The following is a 16,643-nucleotide window of genomic DNA, read 5'->3' as shown; positions in this document are numbered from 1 at the left end:
TGTCGCACTTCTCCCAGGTGAGGCCATTTTTGTTTGCATGTCTCAGAAGATACAAAAATAGCAGCTGAAAAAATCATGGACTGGGGTGCTGGGGACACGGAGAAGGAGTCTTTTTTTTTTTTTGTTAATATAAATCCAGTACCATGCACTTCTCCAATATAACTTCTTGAGTATAAAACAGCAAAAGCTACAGTGGTCCAATCTTGTTAGCAAGTGCATCTTACTTCTTCTAAATAAAATCAGAAAAAAACTCCAGTGGAAAACTCCCCTGTATACACAAAAATAACCGTATCCCCTCATTACAAACCYATTTTGTCCAATGAATGGCTCTGTTATCTACTATTTCAGAGTTAAGTTTCTGAAGCGGTCAGGAATGCCCTCCTGATACAGCTATCACTGGACATTTCCTGTATCTTGTACTTGCACCAGATCCTCAGGGTCAAACAATCCAAAGACAGACTTCAGCAGCAACTATGCAGACGCTTCTCCTGGGACTGCCTCGAGCCACCACACCATCCACGTCTGCAGCCACTACTAAGAATTATCCTACCAGACTACTAGGTTCTTTCTAGTGAAGGTTTTTCCCATCATTCCTCCCCATGTTCACTCAGTTCCCTTGACACTGTTCACATAACCGAGCTGGAAAGGAGTATGGATTAAAAACCTGTCGTTCCTAATCCATTTAGAAGCAAAATTAAAATCTTCAGCTACATAAAATTAAGAATTCCAATAATAATAATGTTAGTTACACTTCCACTTGCTGAAGCTGTCTCTCAACCAAGGAAGCTGTTATCTGGGTATTTTGACTAAGTGCCTTTTGCTTTAACTTGGCAAGACAGTAGAGTCAGGCTTGTTGGCATGTTAAATGTCTCTTGTCAAAAAATATCTCCGTCACCAATGTAGAGGAGGAAAAAAAAAGATTTTGATCTAAACTTAATTTTTCATCTCTTTCCCCATCACCATTTCACTTAAACCTGCAGTGCCAGAACAGTTAACGACATGGTTTAGCTGCAAAAGTTCATTAGGTCTCCATCTTTTCAACAGCTTGTGATTTATTAATGCCTGCTCACACTTGTACAAATATATGTTTATTTGCTTCATTCCTTCAAAACAGTATATGCTGTTGGAGAGAGAACCAGCACGTAACTAAAATGCTGTTATCGCAAAAGGAATCTSTAACAGTTAATAAAAATCAACAGTTTTCTGTGCGTGATTCTAGGCTGAAGTCTCTTATCTTACAGGTCTTGAGAATCAGTCCACACACAGTGCCAAAGCTTTTAGAAACCCTTTTCCCTCCTTGCAACAAACTTCATTCCTAAAAAGACACGCAGGTACTTTGGGTAGAGTGGGCACATTCTGTCCATCACAACGGCAAGGTGCAAATACTGGATATAAATTCTTTTCTCTTCCTGCCCCCCAATAAATTCAGATATAATGAGCCAATCTTCTGATAAAAGAGAATTAGCATCATTAATTAAATAATTCTAAAGTCCCAGGAAGCCTTCTAATCCTATGATATCAGTTCAAAATGCCTTAATAATTGATGTACTTAGGAAATGAACTAACATACGCAGCTTGGATGTTTACACAGTTGCAACATGTGCGCAAGTAGAACTACAGCCAAACTCAAGTTGCACAGAAGCTGAAAAGTCTATACACAATGGAAAATATCCGCACCCATGTAAATGTGTTTCAGGTGCAGGCCATATTGTGTCTGTTCATGAAAAAAATAGGCCTCTTCATACCTGACGTCAACTACCTAATGAAAGCAGGCATTTGACTAATTACACCACTTAAAGGAGAAAAAAGTCTTCTGGTTTCTSTTTTATATAAAACCTAAGTCAGTAGGAAGAAGAAAGGAAAAAAAAAAGACTCTGAATATTTAGTTCAAATATCTCAGGAAAAAAAAAAAAACCCATTCTCAGTCATTATTTGTTGAACCTCTCTTTAAAGTAGGAAAATGTATCCATTGTGTACATTTTCTACGGGACAAGCTGTACATCACATCAGCTACTCAATCAGGGCTTCTTTAGTAGTAAATACGAGCTGAAAAACAAATTATAATCCAGTGCTTAAGACATTCTTTCAGGATATTGCTAGGGGCAAAACTTAAATCTCAGCACATAAAGCAATGGCTAACACGAGACACATGCAATTCCAATAGTGCACAAACACTTTTGACAAAGGCTGGTTTTAACTTCAAAACATTTTCCAACTGAAAAATATTCACAACTGAAAAGAGCACAAGCTTATCAAAAAAGACCTCTCTGAATTCTATAGGTATTAATTCTGATCATGGAATTTGAACTCAAATCAAATCACACTCTGAACTATCCTACCAAGGAATTTTAAAAAATCTTCTAAAATCTACAAAAAATTCTTAAAGATGTTGAACACAATATTGTATAAACTGATATTGATACTGGTGCATTAACAAATACAACTCACAGTACATCTACCTAAGCAAAGAAAAAAGACCTATTCTCCCCCCCCCCCAATATGTGCAGAAGAGAAACCTAAAACCTTCTTAAACCAAACTCCCTAAAAGCTGGTGTAGGTGAGGAAACAGAAGCTTCTTAGACTCACTCTTAAAGCCTCTGACAATAATTTGCCCTGACATCTGAAAAATGTTATGCTTCCTAACATAATTTCCCCCCAGTCCAACAAATGAAAAGGTCATAAATAATTTCACATTACCTAATGCAGTATATACAATTCTTCCCGGTATGCAGAAAACAGATAAACTACTAGACTATTTTACCTATAAATGGATTTTATCCAGCATCTACATTTTGCACCTGGACTTACYATGAAAGGCTTTTTCTCCCATTTATCAAAAAGTGCTGTTAAAGATATACTTGCCTTTAGACACCAATATTTGATTCATAAAAAAGACATCTGAAAACAGGGCTACATGTTGTGTCGCAGTTTATAGTGACAAGATCCTTTCATCAATATTCTTCTGTTCTCTAGCATTTGCGAGACAAGCACACTTTGGCTGAGGCGTAATTCCATATGCATATCTGAGGACGGTTTATGAATTAATGCCAAGGCGCTCAGTGCCTTGCTGGCAACAGTATTTGGCTGCACCTCACAGCTCACTAACACRGCTGCTCAACTCCTCCCACCCAAAGTAAATAGGCTTGGTCACTACTCAGGTTTCAACAGTTTTGATCTCAACACTGCTTGCAAAATTCTCAAGGTCACAGTTCAGATTCAAGCAGGACAGCTTTGCAGAGAAAGAACTCGCTGGAGAAGTTTCACAGTAATCAGCCACCCCATGCTTTCTAAACCCAGCACTGCGCTTCCACAAAGCTATGACTGAAACAAAGTAGTACATGTAATTTACTCAAGCCACAAATGCTGGGTGGAGTAGCATTTCAGAAATGGCTAGTTTTAATGAACACACACTGCATACTTGTATTAGAATGTGCAAGAGTATGTATGAGAAAAAGAAAGGAGGACATCAAGATATAATTTCAGAAAACCAACGATGCACCTCAGGACTTAAGGCACTCACTAGAAACTGAGTTTGGCAACACAAGCTGAAAAAATAAACTATTTAGGGATCAAACTCCTTCCTTGTTTACTGTGAAAAGAACCTTACATTCTACTTCAGAAAAGCCTCAGGAAAGCTGTTACCCCTAATGTTGCATGATTTTACAGAACCAGGGCTTCGCCTCCRTGAAACACGCTCCATCACAGAACAGAGGGACAACCCAAGTCAGTCATGTCAGTTCCCTAAAACCGCGTACAACAGCACAACAGCTATTTAGTCCAAAATTACCTGAAAAAAACTAATCCACATGGTTTCTATATACTGCAGATCACATAATACTTCCTCAGCATCTTATAACAACATGATTATCCATAATAAAAGACAAATTAAGACAAATTAAAACATAACCCAAGAATATAGTCCGAGAGACCACGATCCTCAAGTATTAGGGCTTGCAAGATTTTTTAGACAGAATTCGCATGTGACAGTAAAAAGCCCAAAGGGTTAACATTTCTCTGAGCTCGTCAAAGAGCTTCAACAAGCTCTCCGGTAGTTTTCTCTGTAGTGCTGAGACAGGGAGAGAGTTTATGGAAAGACACACTGAAGTCAACAAGAACAACATGCTTAGTAAAAAGTTGCTTTTACTGTGTCAGGACAGTCAGTTATTTAGTCATTCTTCAGTTACTCTACTGGAAGGACAGACACAGTGAAGGGAAATAGGAGTGTGTACAAAGGACTTTTATAAAGATGACCTTCGTATTAATTGCACAATTAAGTCCGTCTGGATACACAGATTGAAGTCAGATGAAACCAAGGAGAAAACCAAAATCAATAGCAGAGATTAGATATAGCTAAATTCCCAGGAAACAACTTGAATTGGAACCAGTTCAGTTGGCAAGATTTTACTATCCCCAAGCCAAAACATCATTATCAAAAAGAAATATCTACATTTTCAAAATGGTAGTCAAAATGAAAATGGAAGTTGAGGTTTAAGCAGAGATGAATGCACAGTACAGTGAATGTGCAGTGAATGACAGTACAGTCATAATCTCCCCTATGTGCAATAAATGTGTCATTTTGTAACTATAGGCATGGAGGACATCTTTCTCCAGCTCTAGCACAGGATCTCTCCAGTGCAGCTTCACTCCTGTGCAGACCTGTGAGTGGACGCTCAACCTCTTTGACAGAAACATGGCCAAAAGTACCAAACTAAAGCRCCCATCTCAGAACAAGCAGCTAATACTTTAAGGTGGCTTCAGGTTTGCTGATACGGGGCCACATCTTTCCTTTCTCTGTGCCACAATAACTCCTCTTTTCCCATTTCTCCAGTTCCTTTTATTTGGCCTGAGGGCTGGGTAAGAGGCTATGTGCTGCGTGTCCAGAGCTTCCTGTGTCAGGAATCCCACACGCTTCCTACCGCCTAGTCAAACAAAAAGCGCTGCCTCTGCTACCAACTGCAACAGAAGCTGCAAGTCGTACACATCCACAAKAATCCACTGTCTGCTAACTGAAGGGAGACAAGGTAAACTTTTATACTTTCTTAGTCATTATGGCTTCAAAGGTAGCTCATCCCTCTAGGAACTAGCAAGTACTCTTCAGGATATAATCTTTGAAAACATCCCCTTTTCTCTCTCCGCCTCCTCTCACACAGAAATAGTTACATTTGTATTTTCTCTCTAAATTCAGCATTCTAACCACTATAGTCCTAGCACACCTTTTATATGTTTACTCCAGAGCAAACTGCCTTCAGCGTAAGCTCAAAGCCAAAAACGTGCTTATTTTTCCTCCTAAAGCTTCCTTTCAGTGCACCATGGATATTACCACTATTGTTAACAGATCTGTAATTCTGCTTCCACTGTCAATCCATCTCCCTTCTTAATTCCCTGCACCTAAGCCACTTCTTATATATGATCTTTAAGATCTATCTGCTTCTCAGTAATGTATAAAATGCATGTATACCAATGCACGCAGCATGGGGAACAAACAGGAGGAGCTGGAGATCTGTGTGCGATCACAGGGCCATGATCTCATTGCAATCACGGAGACATGGTGGGATAGCTCACRKGACTGGAATGCTGCCATGCATGGCTATGTGCTTTTTAGGAAASACAGGCCAGGGAGGCGAGGTGGTGGAGTTGCTCTTTATGTGAGAGAGCAACTGGAATACATCGAGCTCTGCCTGGGGGTGGAGGAGGACRAGGAGGCAGGTGAGAGCTTATGGGTAAAGATCAAAGGGCAGGCCAGCAAGCAGGACACTGTTGTGGGTGTCTACTACAGGCCACCTGACCAGGAAGAGAAAGTTGATGAGGCCTTCTATAGACAGCTGGAGGTAGCCTCACAATCACAGGCCCTGGTTCTCATGGGGGACTTCAACCACCCTGACATCTGCTGGAGGGACTACACAGCAAGGCACAAACAGCCCAGGAGGCTCCTGCAATGCATTCATGACAACTTCTTGTCACAAATGGTGCAGGAACCTACAAGGAAGGGTGTCCTGCTGGASCTTATCCTTACCAACAGAGAGGGACTGGTCAGAGATGTGAAGGTTGGGGGCAGCCTTGGCTGCAGTGAGCACGAGATGGTGGAGTTCAGGATCCTGCAGGAAAAAAGTAAGGCAACAAGCAGGATTGCAACCYTGGACTTCAGGAGAGCRGACTTGGGGCTCTTCAGAGACCTAATTGGTGGAGTCTCATGGGTTAAGGCCCTAGAAGGAAGAGGGGTCCAGGAGAGCTGGCTAGTATTCAAACATCACTTCCTCCAAGCTCAAGAGCGGTGCATCCCCATGAGTAAGAAGTGCAGCAAAAGGGGCGGGAGACCTGCATGGGTGAGCAAGGAGCTCTTGGCCAAATTCAGACAGAAGAAGAAAGTACATAGAATGTGGAAGAGGGGATGGGCTACTTGGGGGAATTACAGGAATGCAGTCAGAGTACGTAGAGATGCGGTGAGCAAGGCTAAGGCCCAGTTGGAATTGAGTCTGGCAAGGGATGTCAAGGACAACAGGAAGGGCTTCTTCAAATACATCTGCAGCAAGAGGAGGACTCGGGAAAATGTGGGCCTGCTACTGAATGGGGTGGGGGCCCTGGTGACAAGGGATACAGAGAAGGCAGAATTACTGAATGCCGCCTTTGCTTCAGTCTTCACTGCTAAGGGCAGCCYYSAKGARTCCWGCAGCCTGGACATGAGGGAGAAAGTCCAGAGATGGGAAGCCTTTCCTTTGGTTGAGGAGGATAGGATTAGAGACCTKGTGGGCAGGCTAGACATCCACAAATCCATGAGCCCGGATGGGATGCACCACGGGTACTGAGGGAGCTGGTGGATGTTGTTGCCAGGCTGCTCTCCATCATCTTTGAAAGGTCCTGGAGAACTGGAGAGGTGCCTGAGGACTGGAAGAAAGCCAATGTCACTCCAGTCTTCAAGAAGGGCAAGGAGGAGGACCCAGGAAACTACAGGCCGGTCAGCCTCACCTCCATCCCTGGAAAGGTGATGGAACAGCTCATTCTGGATGTCATCTCCAGGCATATGGAGGAAGAGAAGGCRATCAGGAGTAGCSAGCATGGATTCRSCAAGGGGAAATCCTGCTTAACCAACCTGATAGCCTTCTAGGATGGCATGACTGGCTGGGTAGATGAGGGCAGAGCAGTGGACATTGTGTACCTTGACTTCAGCAAGGCTTTTGACACTGTCTCCCAGAACATCCTCTTAGGCAAGCTCAGGAAGTGTGGGTTAGAGGAGTGGAAAGTGAGGTGGATTGAGAACTGGCTGAAAGGCAGAGCTCAGAGGGTTGTCATCAGTGGCGTGGAGTCTACTTGGAGGCCTGTGGCTAGTGGAGTCCCTCAGGGTTCAGTACTGGGTCCAATCCTGTTCAACTTATTCATCAATGACCTGGATGAGGGGACTGAGTGCCTCCTCAGCAAGTTTGCAGATGATTCCAAGCTGGGAGGAGTGGCTGATACACYRGAGGGCTGTGCTGCCATTCAGAGAGACCTGGACAGGCTGGAGATCTGGGCRGAGGGGAACTTCATGAGGTTCCACAAGGACAAGTGCAGGGTCCTGCACCTAGGGAAAAATAACCCTAGGCACCAGTACAGGCTGGGGGCTGACCTTCTGCAGAGCAGCTCTGCAGAGAAAGAGCTGGGAGTGGTGGTGGATGACAGATTGACCATGAGCCAGCAATGTGCCCTTGTGGCCAAGAAGGCCAATGGTATCCTGGGGTGCMTTSGGAAGACTGTTGCTAGCAYGTCGAGGCAGGTGATCCTGCCCCTCTACTCAGCCCTGCTGAAGCCTCATCTCGAGAACTGTGTCCACTTCTGGGCTCCCCAGGACAAGAAAGACATGGAGCTACTGGAGAGAGTCCAGCGTGGGGCTACAAAGATGATCGGAGGGCTGGAGCATCTGCCCCCGAGGAAAGGCTGTGAGAGCTGGGCCTCTTCAGCCTGGGGAAGAGAAGACTGAGGGGGGGTCTTATCAATGTGTACAAGTACCTGAAGGGAGGGTGTCAAGGGGACGGGGACAAACTCTTTTCAGTTGTCCCAAGTGACAGGAGAAGAGGCAATGGGCAGAAACTGAAGCACAGGAAGTTCCGCCTGACCGTGAAGGGGAATTTCTTCACTGGGAGAGTGACGGAGCACTGGCACAGGTTGCCCRGAGAGGTTGTGGAGTCTCCTTGTCTTGAGATCTTCAAGGCCCRCCTGGATGCAACCCTGTCTAACACGCTCTAGGTGCCCCTGCTGAGCAGGGAGGTTGGACTAGATGATCTCCAGAGGTCCCTTCCAACCTTACTGATTCTATGATTCCACGTAACAAATAGAGAGGAGGGGCAGGTCCTCTTTCTCATCTAAAGCTCCTTTGGGGCACACATTTCTACTCCTTACCCTCATTTGACTGAATTTACCTCATTTGACTGAATATAACACAGCAAGCCAGTTTAACATAGCAAAACAGCCAAAACCCTAAAACACAGCATAAAGTTATCTCCTCCTCCCTCTTAATTGGCAAACTGAACCAATTTATTTGCAAGCATGCCCCAAGGCAAATGTAAGAGGGAGCTGAASGTATGAAAGCAATGAAGAGGAGGAAAAAGACAAAAATAACCTCAAAAGTGCCAAGTTGTTAATTCAGCTCAAAGATAGTGTTACACTATGGTCAAGTATCTTCACCTTAACCTCTATCATCCTAATAAGCTTTTCCTAGATCCTAGGTACTTTTCCAATCTATCTKCATCTCTGCATTCAGAGAGGTGATGGGATCAAGCTGACGAGCCAGGAAGCTTGTCTGCACAGATAACGAAATACAGAAACTAGAGCTCCAAAAGCTTAATGTTTCGTCTGCTGAACTGCCAGTTTTAATATGTCAGTTATAATCTTTTTGAAACAAGCACTATTGCTATTTATTCCTGTTTAAGTCTAGATGATATTCTTATGAATCTTCTGTATAATTTAAATTCTCATTCAAATCCACAGAAATCTAAAATGGCAAAATCTTCCCATAATGACTATGTTGGGAATTTTGTATTCTTCTTCAGATGGAATTTCATCCTCTCCCTCTTTAAAAATAAGCCAAGAGACCATCTCCTGAGCAAATAACAAAATATGAAAGTTACTAGCAAATTATAAACTAGAAAAAAATTATCACATATTTTATAACAAAATAAAACAGCCTAGACCTTTTCTAATAACCTATTACGGAATTTAAGTATTTTAAGTAACCACTACTTCTATAATAATCCATGTTATCAAACAGCAATAAAGTAGTATGCTGATGCAAGCCTGAGTTAACAAGATTTACAAGAATCCAATTTACCAAGGATAATTTGTATAACAACATAAACAGCTTACAGTAACACAGAGTTTGGCACAGACCTTTTAAAATGCTGACCACTTTAAAACACCTTTTAAAATGTTAGACTCAATATTTTCTATGTTTACTAGACTCAATATTTTCTATGTTCATCTTTAACTATAATAAAATAGTTTCAGTTCCTTTTTTGTTGCACTTATGGTAGGTTACAAAGACCTCACAAATCAGCCTGATCAAAAGTTTAGTAGTGTGCCTACCAAAATTTAGTAACATTTTCAATTAAAGAACATAAACACAAAAAATGAGCTAGACTGACTAATAAATTCAACAATGTGAAATTAAACACTGCTACAACTGAAGGTTGTTTTAGCAGTCCTAAAATCTAGGTATGCTACACTTTTACAAAAATTTTGTCTTGGCAAGTCAGGAAGACCATGCTAATTTACATAGATCTTAAAACCACGACATCCCACAAAAAGAACCAAAGCTTTACAGCAAAAGCTAGCTCCTAAACCCAACTTTATCCAAAAGATCATTTAGGTTTTTTTTTTGTAGCTCTAATACCAAAACTATCAATTCTAATCAAAATATTTAGTAAAAAAGCAGAAGTTAGAGACAGGACTCTGATTTGACACATTATGAAGGCACAACTAAAAACAACTCAAAAGCAAAAATTAATGACTATGTGAAAAAAAAAGATTCCTCGAGAAAGCTTGACCATCTTGAACATTGTCAAATCTTACTCATTGTCCAAAYGTGCTGTTGAATGAAAAAATCTAGAAACTGCACTCTTCAATATATACAATGAAAACTGAGGAAAACTGGTAAATGTTTTCAAGATCAGCTCAATGTGGAGCTACCTTGGGCCCCTTTAACAGAGTTATCATGCTGAGAAGCTCCATAACCAGAATGCTCTCCTTTGTGAAGTGGAGCTTAGAGCCTCCATGAAAATTTGTATTGCTGGCTGTCTGCAAATGTTGGTACCACAGAGAATATAAAAGATTGTGTGGTTAAATCAACTTTGTGCCTATAAATCCCTTCTTGCATCCTGTGGATGCAAAAGGCTAGGGGTTATGTTTGTTTTGATATCTCTTAAACCTCATCACATCTGAGTGTCTCAGTGTTTGCACCTGGCACTTGGATGACACCTGGATTTTGCCATTCTCCAACTTAAAGCCACTGACATTTGCAGCCCCGATACACTTGTTTCATTGTATAATAGATGTTATGGTCAGCACTGGCTTATTCTGACAGAGCAGTTAACTACTAGATAGTAAAGCCAGAAATGCACTAAATCCGCAATAATAAAAATTACAAATCCATCTCAGAACTAATGTTTTATACTGCTGAGTTAACCTTTTAACGCTAACTCTGAAGTTTCAATGTAAACTGGTGAGATCATGCAAGCATAGCAATCCCCACCACCAGTTTTTCTAACGCATTTCTGTCAAATAACCTAGCTGAAGGTTTCCATGGAAGAGAGTCTCAAAATGTTCTCTATACTTTTAAAGGCCAGTCCTGCCACCTGGAAGATAAAATAAGTCTTCAGCCTCAAAATAAAGCAGGGCATACTCTCAAGGACCTTGAAAATACTACGCAAACTAAGACGATGCAATTTCTTTGTGCTAAGCTTGTGCAAAATAATGATAAAAATATACTTTTGCTGAACAATCACTATACAACGCTGTCAAATTAAGCCATATTAAAACAGATACGCCTTAGATTCCAAAAAAAGACAGCTGTCTTTAACTTAGGTAACACACTCAATTCAATTCTAAAGTAATGCATGCAAAAGTCATAGCTAAAAGCAAGGAATCTTTACAGAGAAAGTTACAGTATCTTATCCTTCACTCCTTCCAAAGGGATGAATACTTMATCTTTTGAATACTGCTAAGTCAAAACTGACTACTTGTAACATTTTCTTAAATTAAGAGAAAATCCTTGGAGGYAGAGCACTTCATTTATCCACACTTCTACATGCACGCATTTTTACAGTAGAACTGCTTCAGTTTCCTACTACATGTAGAATAAACCATATCATGTACACAAATTTTGATTATATAGAACACCAGCTTAATTATACTTCAAATATAAACCTTGCAAAAACAAAACAAAACAAAAGAAAAAACAGGTTCCTAGGTTAAGCTAGCTGTTCACTATGAATGACAGCAATGAGGAAGATAGAAGTCATCTGTTTTAAACTAACAAGCCAAGCACAGGCAAATAGAAGCTTTTAGAAATCCAGAGCTACATTTCACAAAAACTAAAACTCAATAGTCATACGCAGAAACACTTAAAATAATTTAGTACATCTCACTTACAACATCACACTTGTTACACAGTTCACCCTTCCTTCCAAGCAGGGAGCCAAGAGCACAAAGTGATTTTTAAAATGCTTACCTCCACTCCCACACATTAAGACTCAAGTTCTCATTTAYTCTTAATCACATTTGCCATATTAGGCATTAGAATTTTTCTTACTGCACAAGCAGAAGGCACGAACCAAGATGCTCCAGTAAAGACTGTTTCCTGTAACATCCTACTAGATAAGCTCAGGAAGTGTGGGTTAGATGAGTGGACAGTGAGGTGGATTGAGAACTGGCTGAAAGGCAGAGCTCAGAGGGTCGTCATCAGTGGCGTGGAGTCTACTTGGAGCCTGTGGCTAGTGGAGTCCCTCAGGGCTYAGTACTGGGTCCAATCCTGTTCAACTTATTCATCAATGACCTGGATGAGGGGACTGAGTGCCTCCTCAGCAAGTTTGTGGATGATACCAAGCTGGGAGGAGTGGCTGATACACYRGAGGGCTGTGCTGCCATTCAGAGAGACCTGGACAGGCCGGAGAGTTGGGCAGAGGGGAACCTCATGAGGTTCCACAAGGGCAAGTGCAAGGTCCTGCACCTAGGGAAAAATAACCCTAGGCACCAGGACAAGCTCTGCAGAGAAGGACCTGGGAGTGCTGGTGGATGACAAGTTGACCATGAGCCAGCAATGTGCCCTTGTGGCCAGGAAGGCCAATGGTATCCTGGGGTGCATTGGGAAGACTGTTGCCAGCAGGTCGAGGCAGGTGATCCTGCCCCTCCACTCAGCCCTRSYGARGCCTCATCTCGAGAACTGTGTCCACTTCTGGGCTCCCCAGGACAAGAAAGACATGGAGCTACTGGAGAGATTCCAGCATAGGGCTACAAAGATGATCGGAGGGCTGGAGCAYCTGCCCTATGAGGAAMGGCTGTGAGAGCTGGGCCTCTTCAGCCTGGGGAAGAGAAGACTGAGGGGGGRTCTTATCAATGTGTACAAGTACCTGAAGGGAGAGTGTCAAGGGGATGGGGACACACTCTTTTCAGTTGTCCCAAGTGACAGGAGAAGAGGCAATGGGCAGAAACTGAAGCACAGGAAGTTCCGCCTGACCGTGAGGGGGAATTTCATCTCTGTGAGACTGCCAGTGCACTGGCACAGGTTGCCCGGAGAGGTTGTGGAGTCTCCTTGTCTTGAGATCTTCAAGGCCTGCCTGGATGCAACCCTGTCTACCACGCTCTAGGTGCCCCTGCTGAGCAGGGAGGTTGGACTAGATGATCTCCAGAGGTCTCCTTCCAACCTTACTGATTCTATGATTCTATGAAAGGCTCAACGACATTGGCTTTTGTCTCTCCCACTGACTGTAGCTGGCCAGTCAAGGACTGCAGCAGATTTGCTGTTCACCCAGTTGTTCCAGGGTTGACCATTTACCCACTAAAACGAGGATTAAAACACAGGAACCATTTCATTCCAACTCATTTATTTTTAACTGCAAGTTCTATACTGCATTTGTCATGCAAACTCTTTTATTCAGGCAGTTAACAGCAAGTTGGAAGCATAACTTAACAGTGGCCAAGTAACATGCAACAGGATCCAACTGCCCAGTGGCAAAAGCCAAAGCACCCAAGTCACAGTTTTCATTTATATTCTATTTATATACAATTAATCAGTTCCTTGCAGACTGTATGATACATTTCTCTGTTCTGGATCTCTTTTATCCTGCGCATAACATGCTTTTTAGTTGTTTAYTTATATTACCATCTCCAAAGCATGCACTCAAGTGCTAGTAACTGAAACCATCTCTGTTTAGTTCACAGTAAATACCTTTAAACGCTATAGCTTAACATTTCATACATTTCTGCTTATCTTCTTCAAACAGCRCTACAGGCATCTTGTAAATACCTTTGCCAGTTGTTTCATGAGAAGGATGTTTGTAGTTACAATGGTCACACTCAAGCACTCCATCACTTCAAACTGCGCAGCTACATTTGTTCTACTTCCTATATTTCAGGCCTGCACAGCATCTTTTTCCTACATAATTTGCTCATGTTTTCATCAGTACTGTACTTCCCCTGCATGAATAACCATTGCAGAATAACCATCACAGAATAACCATGTAACTTCTAAACATGGGTCAATCATCTCCATAAAAGCCAAACTTAGGCCTTCCAAGTTGTATACATATACAGAATATGTATTACGTATACATACGTTGTATATGTATATAGAAGTCAGTAATGAAAGGTTGCTGAAGCCTAGCTCACTTTTTTATCTTTTCACTACTGAAAGCCAAATTCCTTGTATCATACAGCCTCATTGCTAGTAGCCCTGCTGGAAGACAAAGACATATATAAATGACTGGAAGCTGGTTAAATGTATCTGTGTGCTGTTTAGTGTCAATCATTACTAAGTCCTGAAATAATCAGAGAAAAAAAAAACTGGGAGAAAAGACAGCATCTGCAAGGAGACAGACAGAGCACAATCAAGACTATTAATGCTTTTCAAGCCTGTTTTATTGGTTTTCCTATCAGAAAAGGCTCTTAAAAAAGCATCACAGTTCAATTATATCTACAAATTAGTGGGAATAGCAACACTGGAAGGAACTATTTATTAAAATATTTCAACACACATTTACTACATCATTTATTATGTGRAAAAATACAGTATGCAGAAAAATAACCAAAAATTCTTTGAACGATGTAATAATAACTACAAATAAGTAACATATGTAAATTTTACAGAAATTATTTCCACACTAAGCACAACAAAAGCCAGAGAACTTCATGCTGCTGTTCTAGTGAGGTAACAGCAGCTTTTAGAAAATATCTCAGAACTAGCCATGGGTACCACAGAAAATATTACCATAAATATCCTTAAAATACGCTAAAAGACTATCAAATTCAACATATGTAACAGTCTTCAGCTCCAAATTATTTTTTTAATTTGACCTGCAGTGAATGGGAAAACAGCAAAATAATTCAGACACCCTTGTGAGGCAGCCATTATTACTACAATAGTCACTGCCATCATTACTTTGACAAAGCATGCTGTAGTTTTGGGAGGCTTGTATGAAAATAATCTAAGGAACACTACTCATCTCAGTGACTAAAGGAAGAGCAGAGGACTAGCATGGCTGCCAATAGTAAAAGGAGAGAGACTATTAATAAAGAAGCCAAAATGTTTCGTTACGGACTGCATGCGCTGTGACAGAAACATTTATAATGACATCCTAGCCAAGAAGACACTACAGGCAGTTGCAATGGCAAGTAAGTATAGAATTTCAGGAAAAATAAGTATGGCTTGCTTGTCACCCCTCCCCCCCGCCCCTGTTTTTCCTTCTTTTTAAGCTATTGACATGTCAGGTTTACTAACAAGTTTCATCTTTATTGATCAAGTTCATTTCAAATCCAATCACACCACATTAATCCGCTGAGAGTTTGTTTCCAATAAGTTTAAGGCGGCAGAGGACTGATTGAACACTGGCAAAGAGCAGTGCTGAGACTTATTTTTCTTTCCAAAAGAGAAATATCTTTCAATAGAAGTAATTGTTAAATGATCTTTACTTCCAGGCTTAGGAGGTATGTCACAACATGCATGCATAAAGACACAATTCAAAATACCTGAGACACTAACATGATCGTTAATTACAGGATTACATGTGCATAATGTTATTCACCATCATGTGGACTGTTTTCCCACGAGTCATACCATACTTCATTAAACCTGCGTGCCTAATATTACATTTTCCTTCTGTTTCCGATTAGAACGTAAGGATACAAAGAATTACATGCAATATTTTAATGCACTTTCTTCCTTACATCTCTACTTCGAAACACTGTTTTTGAACCAGTGTTTGCAACAGGTAATTAAGGTCAGCACTGAAGTTCCTCAAATCCTCTGTAAAAAAGTAGCTCTTTCTTACCATGGCTGTGAACTGTTCCAGGGCTGAGAGATGGCTGGATTTGCTCTTTGGTTGGTGTAAAATAGACTTCTTTCCCCTGGCGCTGGCTCATCTTTCCTGGGGTTAAGAGGTGTGACTCATCACTGTTTGTTACCACTGCTGAAATACAAAATGGATGCTCACTTAATAATACTATTTGCTTGTGTATGAGTTTCATAAATAGCAATAAAATTATTAACAGAAACTGATATTCAAATGCCGTCTTGTGAAACTCTTCTTTTCAGAAAATAAAGATTTCTAAACAGAGACTTGCCTGGAAGAGAAGAGAGAAAGGAGCCTGCAAGACTGTTCTAAGACCTGAGGCAGAAAATGGAGACAAGGACTAGTGGAGGTAGGAAASCTAGAGGCTGCTATTGAATGCAGAGAAAGGACTGAGCTGCCATGTAACTTCTGAAATCCTGCTTTCTTCGTTCTCTGACAGTTCTTGGTTTCAATAGCCACAAGACCAGCCTTTCTGAGAGACAGCTTGCTAGATCCAGTCATGCAACCCACCTACTACAGAAAGCTATGATGAACGTGTTTCTCGCGGCATACGTGGATATACACATCCTATCAATAAAGARCACAAAGAGACTCTCTTAAGGGCAAAGTTTAAAGCAGACGAGTTACCGTTCATGAACCTTCCTAGTCTAAACAAGAACTGTCTGACCTCCTATAGCTATTTGTAAGACTATCCAAACAGTCATCCTGCCTATAGTGTCTGCACATTTCCTTAGGCTGCACACAACAAAACTAAGTGATTTTTGAATAATGGAACAATGACTGACTTTCTACATTTGCCCTGTGGAAATGGGCATATTGATGAAAAGATATCAGAGCAGTAAACACGAGATGACTATTAATAGCTTACCTAAAAGATTGTAACTTATGACATTATTGCTCTTGCTATAAGATATCCCAGGCTTTTCTCAATTACTTTTAAAAATTCCGCAGAAGAACTAGTCAGAAGAGAAAAACCTGGTTTTCTAGACAAAAACTTTCAAAATACAGATATCTACTTCTTCATTTTATTACTACTATTTTTCTAGTAACTGAAACAGACTTTTCCTGCAAAGCCTGTAATAAACTTGAGGTAATATGAAGAATGCAAGATGA

At 41.2% G+C, this 16,643-nt stretch overlaps 1 protein-coding gene across 5 annotated transcripts in view; it reads right to left on the bottom strand.

Annotated features, from left to right (window-relative positions):
• Positions 1–16,643, bottom strand: part of OSBPL8 (oxysterol binding protein like 8) — a 71,788-nt gene that overhangs the window by 42,846 nt on the left and 12,299 nt on the right. For 2 of the 5 annotated variants that reach the window (XM_085320465.1, XM_085320469.1), the window contains one exon: positions 15,510–15,647. In XM_085320465.1, the coding sequence (XP_085176591.1) occupies positions 15,510–15,647 (138 nt within the window). Of the gene's footprint in view, positions 1–15,509; positions 15,648–16,643 lie in introns of those variants that run through there. The other 3 variants (XM_085320466.1, XM_085320468.1, XM_085320467.1) reach the window with 2 other exon arrangements.

Source organism: Rhea americana, unplaced genomic scaffold (genome assembly GCF_003343005.1).
Source record: "Rhea americana isolate MKP2758 unplaced genomic scaffold, rheAme1 scaffold_64, whole genome shotgun sequence".
Taxonomy (NCBI): Eukaryota; Metazoa; Chordata; class Aves; order Rheiformes; family Rheidae; genus Rhea; species Rhea americana.
Note: the sequence above shows the minus strand (reverse complement) of the source record. Positions and strands in the feature narration are given on the sequence as shown.